This window comes from Akebia trifoliata, chromosome 16 (assembly GCF_017979445.1).
Source record: "Akebia trifoliata isolate Shusen 1 chromosome 16, ASM1797944v1, whole genome shotgun sequence".
Taxonomy (NCBI): domain Eukaryota; kingdom Viridiplantae; phylum Streptophyta; class Magnoliopsida; order Ranunculales; family Lardizabalaceae; genus Akebia; species Akebia trifoliata.
Genome location: NC_141390.1, coordinates 1,760,906 through 1,781,392, shown reverse-complemented (window position 1 = coordinate 1,781,392; position 20,487 = coordinate 1,760,906). Strand labels below are relative to the sequence as shown.

Here is a 20,487-nt window from a genome sequence, read left to right as displayed (position 1 = left end):
TGTATATTTTAATTTATTTGTTTTTAAGTATAATTAAAATTGATCAAAAGACAATTGATAAATAAATTATCACACTTTTATTGAATAATATAATGTATATATATATTCTCATATTGGGTATGTATTCATTCACGTGCAAGGCACGTGCATTTTAGTATAATTAAAGCTTCATAGGAAATTTAGGAGATTTTGAAAATCTCGAGGTAGTGAACGAACGGCTTGAATTGTTTTCCTACTTCGAAGGCTAAAACCCTAGCAAAAACGCAAAACCCTTTCTTTAGTTTTGGTTGCAGAAGTAAAGAGAAGATGAATCAGATAGCAGCAGCAGAAGAACGCATAGTTTCAGAGAGATTGAAACGAAAACTTAACGAAGTCAATGTTGCAGCTCAAAACCAACTCTCTGTCATAACCGATCATGTCAATTTCACTCTTCAGGTCTCTCTGTCTCTCTCTCTCTCTCTCTAAATGTTTCTGTGTGTTAGAGTTTGTTTGTATCACTGTTTTTCTTGATAAACAAAAAAGAATGTTCTTTTAGGTTAAAAAATGGAGATCCAAACATACCCTTAATTTGGGTATTTATTTATTTGTTTATTAATTATTCTAACAAGTTCTTACCAAGGCCCTGTATGGAGGATTTTTACAAGATTTCCCTTATTAAATTTTCTATAAATATCAATTTCAATTTTGGAATCTGTAGTTTTTTTTTTTATTTTAAATATTTATTCATAGAAGGGTTAAGAGATGATTTGTTGTTTGTTTGAAATGGTGGGTGCAGCAAGCGTACTTCAAATGTGCATACGAATGCTTCGATAGGCGAAGAAGGCAAGAAGAGATAAACACTTGTGTGGAAAATTGCAGCATTCCAGTCCTTAATGCTAACAATCTAGTTGAGTCTGAGATGGCAAAGTTTCAAGTAAGATCCCCCCCCCTCTTTTTTTTCTTGTTTCGAATTTGGGTTTTTGTTACTAAATCAAAATATTTAGACTTTATTCTCTTTGTTGTAATTGGCAATTCGATATCATCTTGTTTTTATCATTTCCCATTCGGATTTTTTTTGAAGCATGTGGAGAAGTTTCCCATTTTCATTATGATATTTGCATTTAAAAAAAATAAATCTATTTTATCTTATTTTTGCAAATGTGAAGAAATGTTTTTCTTCGAATCGATATGGGTGTTCTTCATCAAATGCTTATGTTGCTATCAATTCATGGGTCATTACTATTTGCTACCTTTTAATTCTTCAATTGCACTTGATCTTATTACCAATCACAATTTGGTGTGGGCACGTAGAAAGATAACACAAAAAACTTACGATAATTTAAAAAGTCTTAGAGTTACCTTGATTCTTGCAAATTATTGGTCAGGCCGTGTGATTTCTATGAGCTAATGGTGGTGTTGGAAGGTCTAAATATTAGTTGAATTCTCATGGCACTCTCACCTCAAGCCCAATGAAAGCATTGATAAAAAATTTGTTTTGTCGAGATCCTCATGGAGAAGGATTAGGTAGGTTGTAACTAGAATCGTTGCTAATGAGATTCTAAGATAGGAGTCGGGGGTAATTGTAGGCCTGTCAATGGATAGTTGAAATCGAATCCGAATTCGAAAAATCGGATATTATCCGAAATTTTCGGATATCGGATTCGAATTCGGATGCATTTTAAGGATTCGAATAGATTTCGGATACGAATTCGGATATCACTACATCCGATTCGTTAATATCCGATTCGAATGCTTCTCTCTTTTTTTATGTATATTTAAACATTAATTAAGACAAGACATCTGTTTTCGTTTATATATATATGGGTCCCGTTCAGCAACAAACATTTTGGCAAAACATTTTTCAAATCATGAGTTAGAGGTTTTGGAATGGGCTGATTTTTGGTGAGGATGATCTCTACGGTGAGGAGATCATCCTCACCAAAAATCAGCCCATTCCAAAACTTCTAGCTCCAGTTTACAAGTTGAAAAATCGTGGACCGTCCATTTTTTGTAAACCATTTTTGATGGGGTTAGAAGTTTTGGAATGGGCTGATTTTTGGTGATGATGATCTCCTCACCGTAGAGATCATCCTCACCAAAAATCAGCCCATTTCAAAACCTCTAACCCATGTTTTGAAAAATGTTTTGCCAAAATGTTTGCCAAAATGTTTGTTGCTGAACATTTCCCTATATATAAAAAGACAATCTCTCTCTCTCTCTCTTATAAGAAGACAAGACAACTTTTTTTTAATAAAGATAAGACATCCCTCATTCACTTTCTCTCTCTCTCTATAATAAATACAGTCAATTCACACACACATCTCTCTCTCTCTTTATAATAAATAAAGATAAGACAATTCACCTCACATTCTCTCTCTTTAATAAAGACATCACACTTAGGGCTGTCAACGGATAGGTATCCGATCGGATAGTGCTATATCCGAATTCGAATCCGAAAAAAAATAGTAATATTCGAATCCGATCGGATATCACTAACCACTATTCGAATTCGCATCCGAAAGAATATCGGATATCCGAAAATATTCGATTCGAATCTAAATAATAAAAAATCTTTGATTTTTTACAGTTAATTTACAGGTAAAATTTTTTTTTGATCGGTAAAGATAAATTTATTGAAAAACAAGGAGAAAGCAAGGGGGTTGAGAGGACTCACCAAAAACAGAAAAAACAACAACAAAAGAACAAAAGAAAACGAAACTAACTACACCACAACTATCCTGCTAAAGAACAGACTTTGTCCCATCTCGCCACAAAGTCCTCAAAGAAAATTCCTTTAAACTCGTTATAAAGTTTACTCCAGATGAAAGGAAACTCCAAGACCGATAATACCAAACGATCGAAAGAGAAGACTTTTCCTTCAAAGATGCACCCATTACGAGCTAACCAAATACCCCAACAGATTGCAAAGGGAGTCAAAAACCACAAAATCCGTTTTGAGGATGTAAACGAATTTCCCCATGCCACCCAAGATTCCAATGTCTGCTTAACCGAGCAAGGAAAACAACCCATCAAACCGAATAAAGACAAGAAATGCACCCAGATGTGGTTTGCCACCTCACATGGATGAGTAAATGATCCACCGATTCCGCATTAGCTCTACACATACTGCATTGATTCGGAGAAACGAACCCTCTTCTGATTAGCTGGTCCATGGTTGGTAACCTTCCCAGAGCCGCCATCCACATAAAAACCGAAATCTTAGGGGGGATCAAACCACCCCATACAAAAGTATGAGGAAAAGACAATGCACTCCTAGGAGCAATACCAACATACAAAGATTTCACCGTGAATTTCCCCTCCCTAGTACCACTCCACAGTCTCTGATCATCCGAGGAACCTCTGCAATAGCTATTTTCCACCAGACTCACTAATCTTCCTAAAACATCCACCTCCCAGTCATTAAACGTTCTTCTGAAACCAAAGTCCCAATTTGTCACTCCATTAACGAAGTTATTGACAAGAGAGAGAACTTGATTCTTTTTGGAAGACAAAACAAAAAGGTCCGGGAACATGTCTTTGAGAGGGCCGTCCCCACACCACCAATCCTCCCAAAACCTCACCTTATTCCCATTTCCGACTTTAAATTTCACTCTCTTCTTAAATAAAGGAAGTCTTCTTCGAATACCCTTCCACACCCCACACCCTAATTCACCTCTAGCTGACCCACTTTCCCAACCATTCCTGCTCACACAAAATTTGTCCACAATCACTCTCCTCCAAAGACTATCCCCCTCTTCCCCAAACTTCCATAGCCATTTGCCCAATAGAGCCGAATTCATAGACCCAAAATTTTTAAAACCCAATCCCCCATTCTGTTTAGGCAAACAAAGCTTCCTCCAGTTCACCCAATGATACTTCTTCGCCCCCTCTTTGCCATGCCATAAGAAATCCCGGCAAATTTTTTCCAATTGAACTTCTACTCCCCTTGGCAAGGAGAACAAAGAGAACAAAGACAGAGTATAGATAGGAATGCTAGCCAGAACGCTTTTAATTAGAGTTACTTTACCTCCTTTAGATAAAAGCTTCGCTTTCTAGGAACTTAATCTCTTGCCCAACCTTTCTATCACCGGGTCCCACATATTTTTACTAGTATAGGCCATGCCCAACGGGAGACCCAAATAGGAAGATGGAAGGATCCCCATTTGAAATCCAATCGAAGCTGCAGCTACCCCCAGTTCTTCCACCTCTCCCACCGCATACAACTTGCTTTTGAGATAATTGATCGGAATACCCGAGATTGCTTCGAAACACCCAAGAAGGCTACTCAAGAAACTCAATTGTCTCGGAGAGTAATCCAAAAAAATCAAGGTATCATCCGCGAACTGAAGGTGAGAAATCATCAAGCCACCTACCTTAGTAGAGAAACCTGAGAGATCTCCTCCGTTCACTGCCTTCTGCACCATCCTCCCCAAGCCTTCCATAACAATCACAAACAAGAAAGGTGACAACGGATCTCCTTGGCGCAACCCCTTCGAACTTTTAAAATACCCAGTTGGTGACTGATTTACCAAAATCGAAAAAGTTGGAGTAGAGATACATTTCATAATCCACCGAACCCATCTCTTGCCAAACCCCATCCTCCTCAGCATGTATTTCACCAAATTCCAATTCACATGATCATAAGCTTTCTCTAAGTCCACTTTGCAAACAACACCCGGAACTTTGGCTTTTCATCGCGAGTTTATACATTCATTTGCAATTAATACCCTGTCCAGAATTTGTCTCCCTGCTACAAACGCTCCTTGGGCCGACCCGATAATGCCCCCGAGCACAATCCTAAGCCTTGAGGCTAGAATCTTCGAAATAATATTATAGATGACACCCACAAGACTAATTGGTCTCAGATCCGTGATATCTTTCGTACCCGACCCTTTTGGTATCAATGCAAGGAAGGTACAATTTGAACCCAGGTCAAGGAAACCTTCCCTATAGAAATCCTCAATAGTCGCCATAAAATCATCTCTAACTGTTGCCCAACAGGCCTTAATGAAACTCAAGGAGAAACCATTTGGACCAGGGGCCTTGTCACTCGCCAAGTAAAATAGGTTTATATTTCTGATTTTAGTCTTGAATCTCAGGCCTATATTTCTGATTTTAGTTGGATTGAAGTTCAGGCTCGCCATGAAACTTACTTGCAGATTATTTGCGCACTTTGAGTTACTACCGAGCCTGTTCGTTTAGTAAACATGAGTGCTCGACTCTTTTAAAATCCAGCTCGTCAGATGAACCAGGGAGAAGGGAAGAAAGGTTGCTCGCCATGAAACTCACGTGCAGATTATTTGCGCACGTTGAGTTACTACCGAGCTTGTTCGTTTAGTAAACGTGAGTGCCCGACTCTTTCAAAATCCAGCTCGTCAGATGAACCAGGGAGAAGGGAAGAAAAGTTAGACATTAGTCTTGCCTTATCTCGTCTTACAGAGAGAGAGAGAGAAAGAGAAGAGAGAGATATTATCTTTATTAAAAAAAAAAGAGAGAGAGAGAGGGTGAGTGACTGATGTATTTATTAAAGAGAGAGAATGTGAGGTGAATTGTCTTATCTTTATTTATTATAAAGAGAGAGAGAGTGTGAATTGTCTGTATTTATTAGAGAGAGAGAGAAGAGAGAGAGAGAGAGAGAGAGAGAGAGAGAGAGAGAGAGAGAGAGAGAGAGAGGAGAGAGTGAGTGAGATGTCTTCATTAAAGAGAGAGAATGTGAAGGTGAATTGTCTTATCTTTATTTATTATAAAGAGAGAGAGAGTGTGTGTGAATTGTCTGTATTTATTATAGAGAAATAGAGAGAGTGAATGAGGGATGTCTTATTTTTATTAAAAAAAAGTTGTCTTGTCTTCTTATAAGAGAAAGAGAGATTGTCTTTATATATATATATATATATAAACGAAAACAGATGTCTTGTCTTAATTAATGTTTAAATATATATAAAAAAAGAGAGAAGCATTCGAATCGGATATTAACGAATCAGATGTAGTGATATCCGAATTCGTATCCGAAATCTATTCGAACCTTAAAATACATCCGAATTCGAATCCGATATCCGAAAATTTTGGATAATATCCGATTTTTCGAATTCGAATTCGAATTCGGATTCAGATTCGGATTTTGACTATACATTGACAGGCCTAATCACACTTACTCTCTCTCTCTCTCTCTTTAATAAATACAGACAATTCACACACTCTCTCTCTTTATAATAAATAAAGATAAGACAATTCACCTCACATTCTCTCTCTTTAATAAATACATCACTCACTCACTCTCTCTCTCTCTTTTTTAATAAAGATAATATCTCTCTCTTCTCTCTCTCTCTCTCTGTAAGACGAGATAAGGCAAGACTAACGTCTAACCTTTCTTCCCTTCTCCCTGGTTCATCTGACGAGCTGGATTTTGAAAGAGTCGGGCACTCATGTTTACTAAACGAACAGGCTCAGTAGTAACTCAACGTGCGCAAATAATCTGCACGTGAGTTTCATGGCGAGCAACCTTTCTTCCCTTCTCCCTGGTTCATATGATGAATTGGATTTTAAAAGAGTCGGGCACTCATGTTTTACTAAACGAACAGGCTCGGTAGTAACTCAAAGTGCGCAAATAATCTGCAAGTAAGTTTCATGGCGAGCCTGAACTTCAATCCAACTAAAATCAGGAATATAGGCCTAAGATTCAAGCCTAAAATCAGAAATATAAACCATTTTTCAGGTAATTTTTACTTTCTTTAACTCTATTTTACCTGTAAATTAACTGTAAAAAATCAAAGATTTTTTATTATTTAAATTCGAATCGAATATTTTCGGATATCCGATAATTCTTTCGGATGCGAATTCGAATGGTGGTTAGTGATATTCGATCGGATTCAAATTTGAATTCGAATATTACTATTTTTTTCGGATTCGAATTCGGATGTAGCACTATCCGATTGAATATCTATCCATTGACAGCCCTAGGTAATTACTAGGGCAGCAACTCGGATGGGTTTGGTGGGAGATCAATCAGCGCCCAACCCTAACTTTACAAACCCCAACCAGTGCCCCCACCTGACCTGACATCGGGCATGGGATGCTCAACCCGAGCCCAACACAAGTCGGGTTCGTCCATTCCTTTATACAAAGAGAAGTGGCATGGAAAAGTTTATAATTTTTTTCTATTAATAGTGATCCTGAATTCAACATATAATTACTGTGTGATTTAAGAAACATAAAGGAAAATGAGCTACAAACCTATTAGTTTCTTGTAGTGTATTATCCAACACCTTGGATTTAGTTTGTTTATGTAAATTTTAGTTGGAAAGGAGTCCTAAAGAGTTGATGATGGTGTGGGAGGTTTTTTTTAATAAATATTGAAATGTACAAGGGGTACAGGGGTAGTTAGGAAAAGAAAAGAAATTTAGATCTACCAAAATATTTATTGTATATATATTTTTCTTGGGTAGTAAAACAAAACAAGAAACTTGAGGTTTCTCTGTAAACTCTATGCAACTCGCTAAAAATCCTAGGATTTCAGCCAATCTCTTAGATTCAGCTATAGTTGGAATCAAGATTTGGGATCATAGTTGTTGGGATAAAACTTAGACTTGAAACTTGTGTGAATCTCACATGGATAATAAAGATTCTTAAAGAGAATGGTGAAGAAGACTTACTCAATCGCCAGAATTGTGGTTGTGGAATCGTCGGAGAAGAAGAGCAACTCACCTTTGGAAATCTGAAATAGGGAATAGGGTTTTTGTAGTTTTTTGTTGCAAGAAAGAAGAAAAGAGGGAGAACAGAAGAGGTGAAGACCTGATTAAAAAATTTAGAATTAAGTCTAAACTAGTATACTACTAAAGAGTAAAGTTGACAAACTGGGTTCGGGCAAATCTGGCAACCCGATACTTATGCCCGAACCCAACCCTATTTTTTTGGTCAAATTTTTTGGTGCATGACCCAAACCCGAACTATGTGTGCCCAGTCCTGCCCCAACCTCGGGTTGAACCCAACGGGCTCGGGTTTGGCCCGCCCAAGTTGCAGCCCTAGTAATTGCCTATCCAAAAAATATTGTTGATGAGTTTTTAGCATGGTTTCAAAACTCAGTTTGATGTCTTGGTCTTGTACATGGACGAGACAATCCATTAAACTTGGTTTATATTGATTGATTTACGTATACGTAAATGAAAATAATTATAATATTGTAATAAAATAAGATAGATTAGCAAATCTTTAGTCATAAAATCATGTTTTATTTCTATAATAAATATTTAAAATCTATTTTTAAAAATTATTTTAATCAAAATCTACAAAATCCCCATTAACTTGGCTGAGATTTTCAAAATATCGTTCGAGACATCTCTTTTTATCTCCCGAGATGATGTGAATGTTGAGACGTCGTATATATCCGTATCAGTGCTGAACAAGGCTGAGATGACTTGGGCAAGTCATCTCGGTCTCGGACGTTGGTTTCACACATTGCAAAACAACTTTGAGGTCATGAGTTCAAGTTCGGCTTATCCATCAAATTTTTTTTTTCATGGAAAAAAGTTGGAGTATCTAAATGAAAATTTTAAAGATAGAGTTGGATAAGAAGTCCAGTTACTACAAATAGAGTCAATATTCTCAGAGGTAGACCGCAGTTACATCGTATTCCACCTCCAAGTGCGGCTAATGCATATGCGTAGAACTTGTGTTTAATTTTGGTCGGAGACATGTTACATTTTGAGATGTGCTCATAAGGGCCTAAGAATAATGAAAGGATTGCATATATGTTGAGGTTAGTCCAATACAAGGCTCGAGGTTAGAATATGCATCTTCTAGTCTGGGATGCCCACTAAGAAATTAAATCAGGAGACCTATCTTAAATAGAAATACATTTGGAACAAGAAACCTATCATGAAATGGAAATTGAGTTGGATAGGGATCCAATTGCTCGATTCATGGAAAAGAAATTATTGTTTTGAGCTTATGAGTTTGTTTTTTTAGAAGGCCTTTTGTTTTATGGGAGAGGGGGAGAAATGCAAGAAGATGGGCCTTGGCTTGTAGAAAGAAAAGCCATGTAATTCCATTGAGAACAATGGATTGACTCTTTAAAGTCTAGTGATGAAATTGGTTTGGGCAATGAACCTTGCCAACAAATATCTTGCCCCTTGCTCATCTTTTTCCAATAATTTTGTGCATGTATGTTTGAATGTGTTTTTCTCCCTCGTGTATTTGGCACAAAAATAATAAGGGATTTTATTGAAATTCACACGCCTTGAGATTTGAACCACAAGCCATCTTTTTCTGGTAAATTTTTGGATGTTTAGTACTAGTGTGGTATTTACCAGAGAATCTTTAATACTTAAATAAGAAATATTCACAATATATTTTATGCTGGAAGCAAATGAATCAAATAAACAATCTTACTTTCATTATTAGATTGAATGGAGTCTAGTTTTTAGGAATTTTCCTTTTTGAGCTATGTTCATTATGATCACGAAGTTGTAACCATAACGTTTTTTGTGATTTTTGGTACAATGATTATCTTTTCACATATTGCGCTTTTAGTTAGATTTTGGGCATTGTTCCGATTAGTAGTCTAAGAGTGATCCGAACTTAAGTGCCGAGGTTGTTTTTTCATTTTGTTGATTCTTAGAACTTTATTAGGGAGGGGGGATCCTTTCTTAGGTGTCTTGTTGATTTATCCTATATCCCACATTGGGATCTTGAGCATTATTAGTCCAACGTCCTTGTTTGTGCGAATCTTGATGTGACATTAATGGTCATGATAAAATCACATTTTTCCTTTACAATTGTTCCCACTTAGGTTTGTATATATTTTTTTTGATATGTATAAATTCATTAATTAGAAGAAAAAAAAATGATAAAATGATCAGTAGAGGTGACCAACCAAACAGAAGATCAATAAACACACAAGGAGTCCCAACGATAAACAAACTCCTCGAAGAATACCCCTTTAAAATTGGACCTAACATCTTTTCAATCAAAATCCCAATCAAAGACAAGTTCTACCAAGGCCAGGATCTGAAAAAGAAGATTCACTTTCTGGAATTCCAAGTGACATGCGGGATAAAGTTTACACCAAAAAACTAACAGCCCTAAAACATTCAACACTGTATCTCTTGAAGAAGAGTGAGTCCCTTTGAATATCCTCTTGTTCCTTTCCAACCAAAGACCCCAGGTTATTGCAAATGGAAGTAGATTCCAGAGGATTTTCTTTCTCCTCGAAAACAAGGTACCATCCCACTCCTGAACATTGACAAAATCGAATTTGAGTTGACCCAATACACTTTGAACAATTGCAGGAAATAGGACCAAATGAGATAAGAATATTCACAATGAATTAATATATGGTCAGTCGACTCCATTTGAATAACATTGGAAACATTGATAAGGAAGTCAAGGGTCGGAAGCCTTTTATGTGAAGTAGCCCAATTAAAAAAATGAACTTTTGAAGGAGCTTTTGAACCTCAAATGAACTTAAAGGGGAATTGCAAGGTGGAATTTATAGGAGTGTTCATACTTGAAGTAAAGGAGCTCACAGTAAAGTTAGAACCTTTAGTGAGGATCCATTCCTTTCAATCGTCTTTCATATTCACCCAATTAACTTGATCAAGCTGAGTTGTAAGTTCTTTTAAGTCATGCATCTCCCATTCATTGAAGTCCCTCCTAAAATCCAAGTCCCACGCGGGTTCATTTCCTACAAGGTTCAAGAAAATAGCACATGGATGCCCTTTTTTTAGTGAAAGATTGTAGAGACGAAGAAAACCACAACAAAGGGCGGAGTCTCCGCACCACCAATCCTCCCAAAATGTGACCCTCTCACCCTTACCGACTTTGAATCACACCCACTTCTCGAAATCCAACCTAATTTTCATTAAGCCTTTCCAAACACTACACTCAGTGTCACACCCCAAAAACTCAACCCGAATCCCCATGATTCCCAAGTTGAATCCAGAGGCATGATATATAACCTATATCATGATAGTCAATATATAAACGGAAACGACAAATAAATTACTATATGCCATACCTGATCATTGCCCAACAAAACAGATTTGTATCTTTAAACATCAGTACACTTGACATATACATAAAATGGTAACGATATAATACCGTGTTCGTAGCTATATAAGAAAATGACAACAAAAGATTCAAACCTAACTTTAGTTCAAAATTCATCAGTAGTACCCATGCTCCACTCCTGGAAGCTTGGATTGATCATCTATAAAGCCATGACCGTGAGTCTCTTCAGAAGGATCACTTAAATCAGGTGCGCCTGAAATTTGTGATGTCGTAGGGGTGAGTAACAGGGGAGTTACCTAGTAGGGGAATCTTACAATCCTAAATAATAACACCCTATATGTAGTTTAAACATTCTAGGAATTCGTAAATCATGCATATTTGATATTTAACACATAATTGAAAATAATTGAACACCGATATCATGAAATCTAGCAAGAAATTGAAACACAATTAAAAATCTGAATAAACAATTGTTCATAATATAACATCAAACAATAGAGTATTATAATAGAGAGTTGAGGGTCACGACTGATGTGAACATCTCAGTCAAAATACGATTATTCAAATACTTCACCAGTGTGGAACCCCACCGTTAGTTCCTGATTCTATGGCTAGTCTCTGCCACAATTTAGGTAATTGTTTTCAACCTCAGGTTGGCCATTGACCAAGGCCTTAAGAAACGGATAAATCAAGTAGGTCATTCTTTCTTGACTACTCTAGACTATTAATAATCATTAACTAGCCATCTTCATCTATGGTAATTTGGCGTGCATGTGATCTTCGATAATCTTTATCAATCATACAACTATTTACACCTTGTTCTCTATTAAAGATAGAAAAAAATTCTCGATTCCTGTTGTGATGTTGTATTCTTATGCATCCCATAATACATAAGATTTCAAACAACGTAACTATTATCCTAAAATAGCACATCGGTCTGGAAATGTCATATGTTATTCTTTATAGGTTTTCACAATCTCTTTAATAAATCACTAAAGTATAACATATACGTATTTATTTTCTTTTCAAAACGTATTGAAAGTAACACATACACGTGTTTTAAATACCCAGTCTACTCTTAAATGTACAGTCTCATCTCTTATTTTTTTTTCTTTTTTTCGTGTCTTACACGACTATTAATCGAAACATTTCTCTCATTCATGTCTTACACAGTCTATGACTAAAGAATCACCTCATCTTTTCTCTCTTTCGTGTCTTATACGGCATACGCCGAAGCATTTCACTAACTGGGTATTTTAAAAATACAACAATCAATTGAGAATTTGTTCTCATATTTATTTTAATAAATTACTTTTCTTATCCAACTTTTTAATTAGAAATATTTCTTGGAAATCCATCACCAAAACGATTAAAGTAAATTGTCCACTAATTTAACTAATTCGAAATCATGCATGTCTATAAGATATGAACAAAATGTATGAATGTATGTAAAAACAATAGCTTATATAGTTGCTGTATTTTCTTTTCTTTTTTTTGATAAGTACAAAATACATATAAAGTATGTATAAAGTAACAAATGTTTTGAGCATTCAATATAGTATACATAGTAAAATATTATACAAAAACAACTTTCATAGTTGCTGTATTTTATTTTTAACATGTATAAATACATATAAAACATGTATAAAGTACGTATAAAACAACTTTTGATCTTTTAATCTAGCATACATATTATGTCAATTTTATGCAAAAACAGTAACTTTCATAGTTGTATTTTACTTTTAACGTTTATAAATACGTATACAACATGTATAAACCAACTACAAGTATGTAATAAATTCTTTTTAAACAAAACAACAACTATTAGAATCAGGAACTAACGGTGGGATTCCATACTGGTGAAGTATTTGAATAATCGTATTTTGACTGAAATGTTCACATTAGTCATGACCCTCAACTCTCTATTATAATACTCTATTGTTTGATGTTATATTATGAACAATTGTTTATTCAGATTTTTAATTATGTTTCAATTTCATGTTAGATTTCATGATATTGGTGTTTAATTATTTTCAATTATGTGTTAAATATCAAATATGCATGATTTACGAATTCCTAGAATGTTTAAACTGCATATAGGGTGCTATAATTTAGGATTGTAAGATTCCCCTATTAGGTAACTCCCCTGTTACTCACCTCTACGACATCACAAATTTCAGGCGCACCTAGTTTAGGTGATCCTTCTGAAGAGACTCATTGTCATAGTTTTATAGATAATTAGTCCAAGCTTCCAGGAGTGGAGCATGGGTACTACTAATGAGTTTTGAACTAGAGTTAGGTTTGAGTCTTTTGTTGTCATTTTCTTATATAGTTACGAACACGGTATTATGTCGTTACTGTTTTATGTACATGTCAAGTGTACTGATGTTTAAGGATACAAATCTGTTTTGTTGGGTAATGATCAATATATAGTTATTTATTTGTCGTTTACGTTTATATATTGACTATCATGCTATGGGTTATATATCATGCCCTTGGATTCAACTTGGGAATCATGAGGATTCGGGTTGAGTTTTTGGGGCGTGACACTCAAGGTTTTATATTTTGAATTCAAAGCCCGAAATTTAGTGTACAATTGTCGTTCTAAGATTCCTTGAAGCCAACTGGCATTCTCTTTCTGGAAACATCGTTTCATTGATCATTAGTGATCATTCCTCACAACTCTGAAGATGTCATTCTTCTCCCAAATGTTGCAATGATGAGCCATAATTGACATCCATTTGAATCATTACACATGGTGACTATCGTTCTTTATTATAAAGGAGTGTTAGAAGGCACTTTTTTTCTTTTTAGTATCTTTAATGTTTAGTCGAAGATGATTTAAGTAGAAGCTCAACTTGATTCCTAGTTCCCAGAAGCTCTACTTTTCTATTTCCTTTTCCTAGCCATAGTTTCCTGCAAATGGCTAGAGATAAGTCCAAAAACTGGAAAAACTTAGGAACGAATATGAAGTGTTGGAGGGAGTCCATCTCCGGGGGGTTGAACAATTAGATGAAACTTGGGCAAAGAAAATATACATTAACGACAACCAATTGTATGAATTTTCATATGTATTCATTAGTTTGGGAGTTCCATTACTTCTTTGACCAACCTATGACCTAGAACTTTTACTGAATTGCATATAGGTTAACATACTTGAATGATCGCATGGAACAATGCATTACTTTGGACGATGTTCATGCGAACGTTGGTATGAGTTTTCGTATGCATTCATTAGTTTGGGAGTTCCCATTACTTCTTTGACCAACCTATGACCTAGAACTTTTACTAAATTGCGTATAGGTTAAAATGCTTGAATGATCGCATGGAACAATGCATTACTTTGGACGATGTTCATGCGAATGTTGGTATGAGTTTTCATATGCATTCATTAGAATAGTAGGATTTAAAGTAAGGGAGCCGCCTTTGCATGAAGTTATCATATTCATCATGGGGCTGATTTACAAGGAATTATTTTTTCGAGGACTTTGTGTTCAAGTGGTATTCTTTATGTCACTCGTGACAATATAGTTGTATTTAGTTGCTTTGTTTGTATGCTCGGCGAGTAGCCTCCTTGGCCACTGTCTTTTCTTTTTTCCTCTCAATAAAAATTTTCTTTTACCTATCAAAAAAATAAAATAAAATCGTGCCATTAAATTTGATCAAGAGCTGTAATTTTTTTTGTTGAAGTGCTATTGAGTATTTTCTTACTACCCCAATCCCAATCTTTTCAGTTTCTTGTACCCTTTTTATCCTTCAACCTGCACCAAAGCTCTCATTCTCTCTTTGAATGTATTTCGATGTAATTGACATGAAGAAAAAGACGATGAAGGGGTGGATGGTGATGGGGAGAAAAAGATTGGTTATCCCTATCACTAGACTCATTTGATTAATTTATTAGTGTATCATAATAAAAAAGTCGGACTAGCAATATTATGTTCTCATATTATTTTGTTTGATTCTACATTTTATTAGTATTATTGTCGTGAAGCCTTATTATTACGATTATGATTATTATGTGTAGAACATCAACCAATTAAAGCCACTGGCTCGAGCCCACATCACATGGATTGCGCTCAATAACTACTGACTTTAATGTAGTTCATGGTCTTGAATTTTTTTTTTCTTACTCGGATATCTTTGTTTAGCGGAGCAAGATGTTGAAGCATTTATTTTCCGTGTGTACACATCCTTGTATGCATATGCATCATTTTTGTCCTCTCTGTGTAATTTTAAAAATAAGAAATTGAATTTATTGTGGACACAGGAAAGGATGAACAGGTCTATGATGGTCTGTCAAGATAAATTCGAGGCAGCCAAGCTCCAACAGCTCAAGACTTCAGCCATGAATGACTTGGAGTCATGTGTTGACCTAGCAATCCAAGACAGCATTCAGATCTTGCCACATATCGTTGGTAAGTTGAAGTCCTCCCTCTCCATTGATGGATAGATCAAAGGTGGTGGTGGAAATATTTTCACTTATTCTTTTGTTGAAGAGATAAACAATTTTCAACTGCATGCCATAGATTGAAGGTCCCATTACATAAAATTATATGTTGTATTAGTCTTCATAAACTATTTTCTTGGTGCTCATCATGTTGAGATTTCGTTTTAGGAGATTTTACTTTCCTTGAAATCTTTAATCCAAATACTCCTGGGAATCAATTAAAATTTGAATTTATTGGTAAAATAAGCTTGATCACATAATACGATGCTTTGTATTCATAACTTGCACATGAGCCGGTCAGCCGTGGCGCTAGGGTTGTTCTTGACAGAAAACTAAATTTATTTAGCCTTCATCTTTATCTATCATTTACTACAGAGTTGATATTAAACACCATCATTTCTTTATTACACCCCATGTCCCCAATTAATGCAATCCATTGGGGTAATGGGGATGGGCATAGCCATACTAGTATGTTTTGTCTCCCACATATTGTTTTGTTTTTTCTAATTCTTCTTTGATGGTTAACGTCATGTGTTTATCTCTCATCAACTTCATCAACACACTGAGAAACAGATTACATGGGAAGTCACATGTGCATATTGTTCTTTTCTTGTTCTTCGATGGTTCTCCAAATTGATCTTGAAAACAGTGAGAAGAAACATAATTTTGTGTTGTATATCTATTCGCCCACAGTGATATGAGAAACTAGTGTTTTTTTTTTCTCTTGTAAATGGCGATTGTATCTTTAATGTGTTACAAGAAACTTCTTTAATTAGGATGTTATACAAGAACATTGGAGGAAATACCAGCTCCCATCTTATATTGGGGCAGCTTTTTGAAAGGGTAGTGATATTGTCAGGTGCCTTAGGCAAGTAGAAGCTAAGCTTACTAAGGTTCAGTATATTAAAAACAATTTACCATAGAGATTGAAGAGCTTTACGATGAAAGGTTTTGGGAAAAAAATCAAGGGCAGGACTATGTGAATTAGGTTTTGGTTCGGGCCAGCCCTCAAAAGGGAAGACCCATTCCCCACCCGACCCTATCCTGCCTGCCAAGCTGGGTTGGGCGAGGGCTTGCACGGTTATATTCAAATCCTTGGGTGGAATTCAATTTTAACTCCTTTTGCCTCATAACCTGATCTTCAAATATAGGTCTAGTGATGGGGACATCAACATTTGAAGAGAAGAGGTTTATTTATTATTATTTTGTCTGTGTGTGTGTTTCTAGGCTTTTTTTTTTTCATTTTTTATTGATCAATGGTCATAGTACAAATGTTTGGAGGTAATTTGGTAATTTTAACATATATTTTATTTAAGTTTATAGGCTAAATATTTTTGGAGATATTAAGTTGCTAAAATGAGAGTTCTATTTTTTTTCTTTATTTGGTACTCTGTTTTTATTAAGATTCTTAGATTAATTTTCATTATACATAAATTGTATTTAAGATTTATTGAAAGCTAGTTTGATGGATAAAGAATTAGTTTTTTTTAAAAATAGAGGTGGTTGTTCTGAGTTCTCCATCAATCTTGATGTGATTCTAAGATTTTATCTTTTGTTTTTTTTTTCTTTCTTTCTTTTAATCTTATTCAAGAATCTTTCTCCCCCCTCCCCCTCCAGTTTTATTTTATTTTATAAATTTATAACTCTTTACTTATCATTTTTTTTAAATTTTCTTGTTCTTAATTTTCTTGAAATCTACACTCTTCAATCTTTGATCCTATTAAAAATTATAATTGCAGAATTTTGTATTACACCTTTTAAATAGATAAGTCACTGGGATTGTGGGTGCAATTGCAAATACATGAAAATTAAACGTCGCAATCCAAATCCTTTTGGGTGCAATCTATCCTTTTGTGGGGGCCTGTGTCAGATGGTGTCATAGAAAATCATTGCACTTAAAAAAATGCCTGTGTCAGAGGGGGTGATAGGAAATCATGCACTTGAAAAAAAGCTTATTGTTTTAAGGCCTCTTATAACAATATTTGATACAATTAGAGCAAAAAATAGTTGTTCAAATTCGGTGAGTAGGATTTCCGAATTAAGGGTTGGGATCCAACATTCAAGAATGTCACATATCCCTATGACAATTAGATCAGAATTATTGGATTTTAAGGTCTCTTATAACATCCAACTAATCCTCGGGGCACGTGCAATATCTTCTCTTAACATGCACCAGTTAATTTCTTTCTGGGATAAATTCCTGAAGGTGGCTCTTAATGGGGATTTAAATCTTAAGGATTATAATTCTACAATTTAGAATATAAGAAAGGATTAGAACCAATGTAGAATCTTCCAGTAGGGAGCTTATCAGGTGGAAGCAGGACTATCATGGCTCCGATATTAGCTGCGGTATCGGCTGTGTGATTGCCTTTGCCACGGGTCATTGAGGTTTGAGTGAATCCAGGGCAAAAACAATTCACGCTTAAACCATTTCCCTCGTAACGCTTTGCAAGAAGTCTTGAATATGCATTGAGTGCAAGTTTTGATACTGAGTAATCGGTCCAGACCATCGGCCACCCTTCCTTTTTCCATACACCGATCTTCACGTCTTTAAGGAACCGACTCACTACGAACTCAATACGCTCCTCCGATAGCTTTTCTTCATCTTCCAATATCCCCTTCACTATTGGGTTGCTCACCTTCTACATTCAAAGAAACCAATGTTTTACAAGTTAACCAAATTTTATCATCAAAATTACCCATATATATATGTAGAAGAAAATGTTGTTCATCTTACATTTAATAAGCCCAACCGTGAGCTGATGTTAAGTATTCGACTTATGGAGTTGGATCGACGAAACAAAGGTAGAAGGGATTGTGTTAGGAGCTTCGGTCCATAGAAGTTAGTTTTGACAACGGTTTCAGCGTGCTCCACCGCATTCTCGTTTATCTCATTAAATGAGACTGCAGCGTTGTTCACCTAAGGAGATTTTTCAAATAAAAAGGAAAAGTCATTTAGATTCGACATTGATCTTAAAACTCGACCAGATATGCGGAACGCACGAACGTATATTATAGAAAAGCTTGTCTAGAAGTTACAAAAGTAATACCAAACACGACCTATAATAAATATAGAGAGCTTTTATTGGCATACCAACTTTTACTAACGGTATCCCAAGATATACTTCGGTAATTTACATATGAATTGGGTGCCATTAGCAAAAGTTGGTGTGGCAATATAATCACTCTAAATATATTTTATACTGATAAAGCCATATCTCTCTACGTTTTCTTGAAGATTTGAGAGAGTTAGGCTAATGTGACTTACTTAAACGCACTCCCACCCTTCTAAGGGATGTTGGATTCTTACATGGATTGTCACATTAGCAAAATAACACCTCAGCCTTCTAAATTTAATGGCCTGGATTAGTTTTTTTTTAACTAAACACAAAAAAAAAAAAGAACAAAATTATTTGAATTTTAAATCTAAAATTCAACGGTGAAAGCTATTTTTCCGAAATTTTTTCGAAGTTCTTAGAATTTTGTACTTTATGACTCTGTGACATTGGATTATGTTTTTGGATGCTACAAATTGATGCAATCCACTCCAAGGTAAGTTGAGTAACAAATTAATGAATCGGTTTTAATTTTATGATGTGGAACCCCATTTCAAAGTTTGTTGAATAATAAACTCGATAAAATAAAGTTTCCTTAGAGATGTCAGAACTCCAAGAGAGTTTTTGTAATAAAAATATAACAATTAAGTTTGTCGGATAATTAAAAAGAAAAATTCCAAATTTCACTTAGAGATCATTAAAAAAAAAAAAAAAAAAAAAGGGCCTTGACTTTAGGTGAAGATGGTAAACCTATTCTTGCATTTCTAAGGGTATCGTCAATTTGGAGAGGGGGGTAATTTACTTTGCAGAATGAGTTAGTGAGTCAAATGGGATCAAAATCCGAGTGCATGCAATATGTGAGTTACGAGAGAGAGAGTGAGTTACGAGAATATCCAACGCTCCATAAGCTTCGCTGAACCACGAAACAAAGGCGTGGATAGAAGATGAGTCCATCAGATCAAGACGAAAAAATTCCACGTTGAGACCTCGAGATCTGAGAAAGTCAACTGCGTTGTGTCCCCTCGACACATCTCTACAAGTAAGGATGACGGTCAACCCTAGCTCTGCCAACCTCTTCACCAAAGCAAATCCAATCCCTTTGTTTCCTCCAGTAACGACTGCAACTGTGTCCTTCGACCACCATCTACACAACTCCACCCCACCCATCATCTTAGAGAGAGAGAGAGAGAGAGAGAGAGAGAGAGAGAGAGAGAGATGACACTTCACCTGGTTGAGGAGGAAGAAAGGTCAGGTTCCTTTGAACCCATTGAAGAAATGCTAAACAAGTAGGTGAGAGAAGCTATGTGTGGATTTACTTTTCTAAGTGCTTCTGACTCTTGCAGGGAGTCAAAAGCATGATAAGGATGCTTGGATAAATAGCTTCTAGAGAGAACTACTTTACTTTGAAATCATTTTGGTGCTTTTTCACAAAGTACCGATGATGATAATTTTCTGAACTACTCTTGCGCAGAGCCACAAAACACCGTCAAAATGACGGAATTGAGATAAGTATGCCCCTCATAAATTTTAACAACTATAAACATACCCTTAAAAAAATAATTTGAATAGTATTATATAACTATCCATTGATGTGGGGGCAGCTTTTTGGTGTAGCATTGGGGAAAATATATCTCTTATAAAATTTGAAAATTATATACATACCCTAAAAAATGTAATTGCAATAATATTATATTACTATCCATTGATGTGGCAATAACATTTTGGTGTAGCATTTGAGACAATTATGCCTCTCATAAATTTTGAAAATTACAAACATATCCTAAAAAATGCAATTGAATAATATTATATTACTATCCATTGATGTGGTGGTAGTTTTATAGTATAGCATTTGGATTTGGATTTCTAGTTCCTTTAAGTATTTACTCAATGATTTATCCATGAAGATTCCAACCATTGTTGAAAGTTTCTTCTTGCAAGATTGATGTGAACAATTACATACAACTTTACTATCCATTGATGTGGTGAAAGCTTCTACATACA

General features: G+C 35.5%; 2 protein-coding genes across 2 annotated transcripts; one reads left to right on the top strand and one right to left on the bottom strand.

The window, feature by feature from the left end:
* Positions 1 to 257: 257 nt before the first annotated feature.
* LOC147382197 (uncharacterized) lies at positions 258 to 15,597 on the top strand. Its single transcript, XM_086428076.1, has 3 exons — positions 258 to 435; positions 776 to 913; positions 15,251 to 15,597. The coding sequence occupies exons 1-3, from the start codon at positions 307 to 309 to the stop codon at positions 15,431 to 15,433; spliced, it is 450 nt and encodes a 149-aa protein (XP_086284202.1). The 5' UTR covers positions 258 to 306; the 3' UTR covers positions 15,434 to 15,597.
* A 1,979-nt stretch (positions 15,598 to 17,576) lies between these two features.
* LOC147382196 (salutaridine reductase-like) lies at positions 17,577 to 19,941 on the bottom strand. The gene is made up of 3 exons (XM_086428075.1): positions 19,372 to 19,941; positions 18,168 to 18,350; positions 17,577 to 18,072 (listed from the first exon to the last, which is right to left on the bottom strand). The coding sequence occupies exons 1-3, from the start codon at positions 19,654 to 19,656 to the stop codon at positions 17,677 to 17,679; spliced, it is 864 nt and encodes a 287-aa protein (XP_086284201.1). The 5' UTR covers positions 19,657 to 19,941; the 3' UTR covers positions 17,577 to 17,676.
* Positions 19,942 to 20,487: the final 546 nt, after the last annotated feature.

What these genes read in the sequence shown, in the direction of transcription:
- LOC147382197 (XM_086428076.1), top strand. Translation starts at nt 307, where the DNA reads ATGAATCAGATAGCAGCAGCAGAAGAACGCATAGTTTCAGAGAGATTG. An exon ending in ATGTCAATTTCACTCTTCAG is followed by an intron (nt 436 to 775) that starts GTCTCTCTGTCT and finishes TGGTGGGTGCAG; the next exon opens with CAAGCGTACTTCAAATGTGC. An exon ending in CTGAGATGGCAAAGTTTCAA is followed by an intron (nt 914 to 15,250) that starts GTAAGATCCCCC and finishes TTGTGGACACAG; the next exon opens with GAAAGGATGAACAGGTCTAT.
- LOC147382196 (XM_086428075.1), bottom strand. Translation starts at nt 19,656, where the DNA reads ATGATGGGTGGGGTGGAGTTGTGTAGATGGTGGTCGAAGGACACAGTT. An exon ending in ATGGAGCGTTGGATATTCTC is followed by an intron (nt 18,351 to 19,371) that starts GTAACTCACTCT and finishes AAATCTCCTTAG; the next exon opens with GTGAACAACGCTGCAGTCTC. An exon ending in CACGGTTGGGCTTATTAAAT is followed by an intron (nt 18,073 to 18,167) that starts GTAAGATGAACA and finishes CTTTGAATGTAG; the next exon opens with AAGGTGAGCAACCCAATAGT.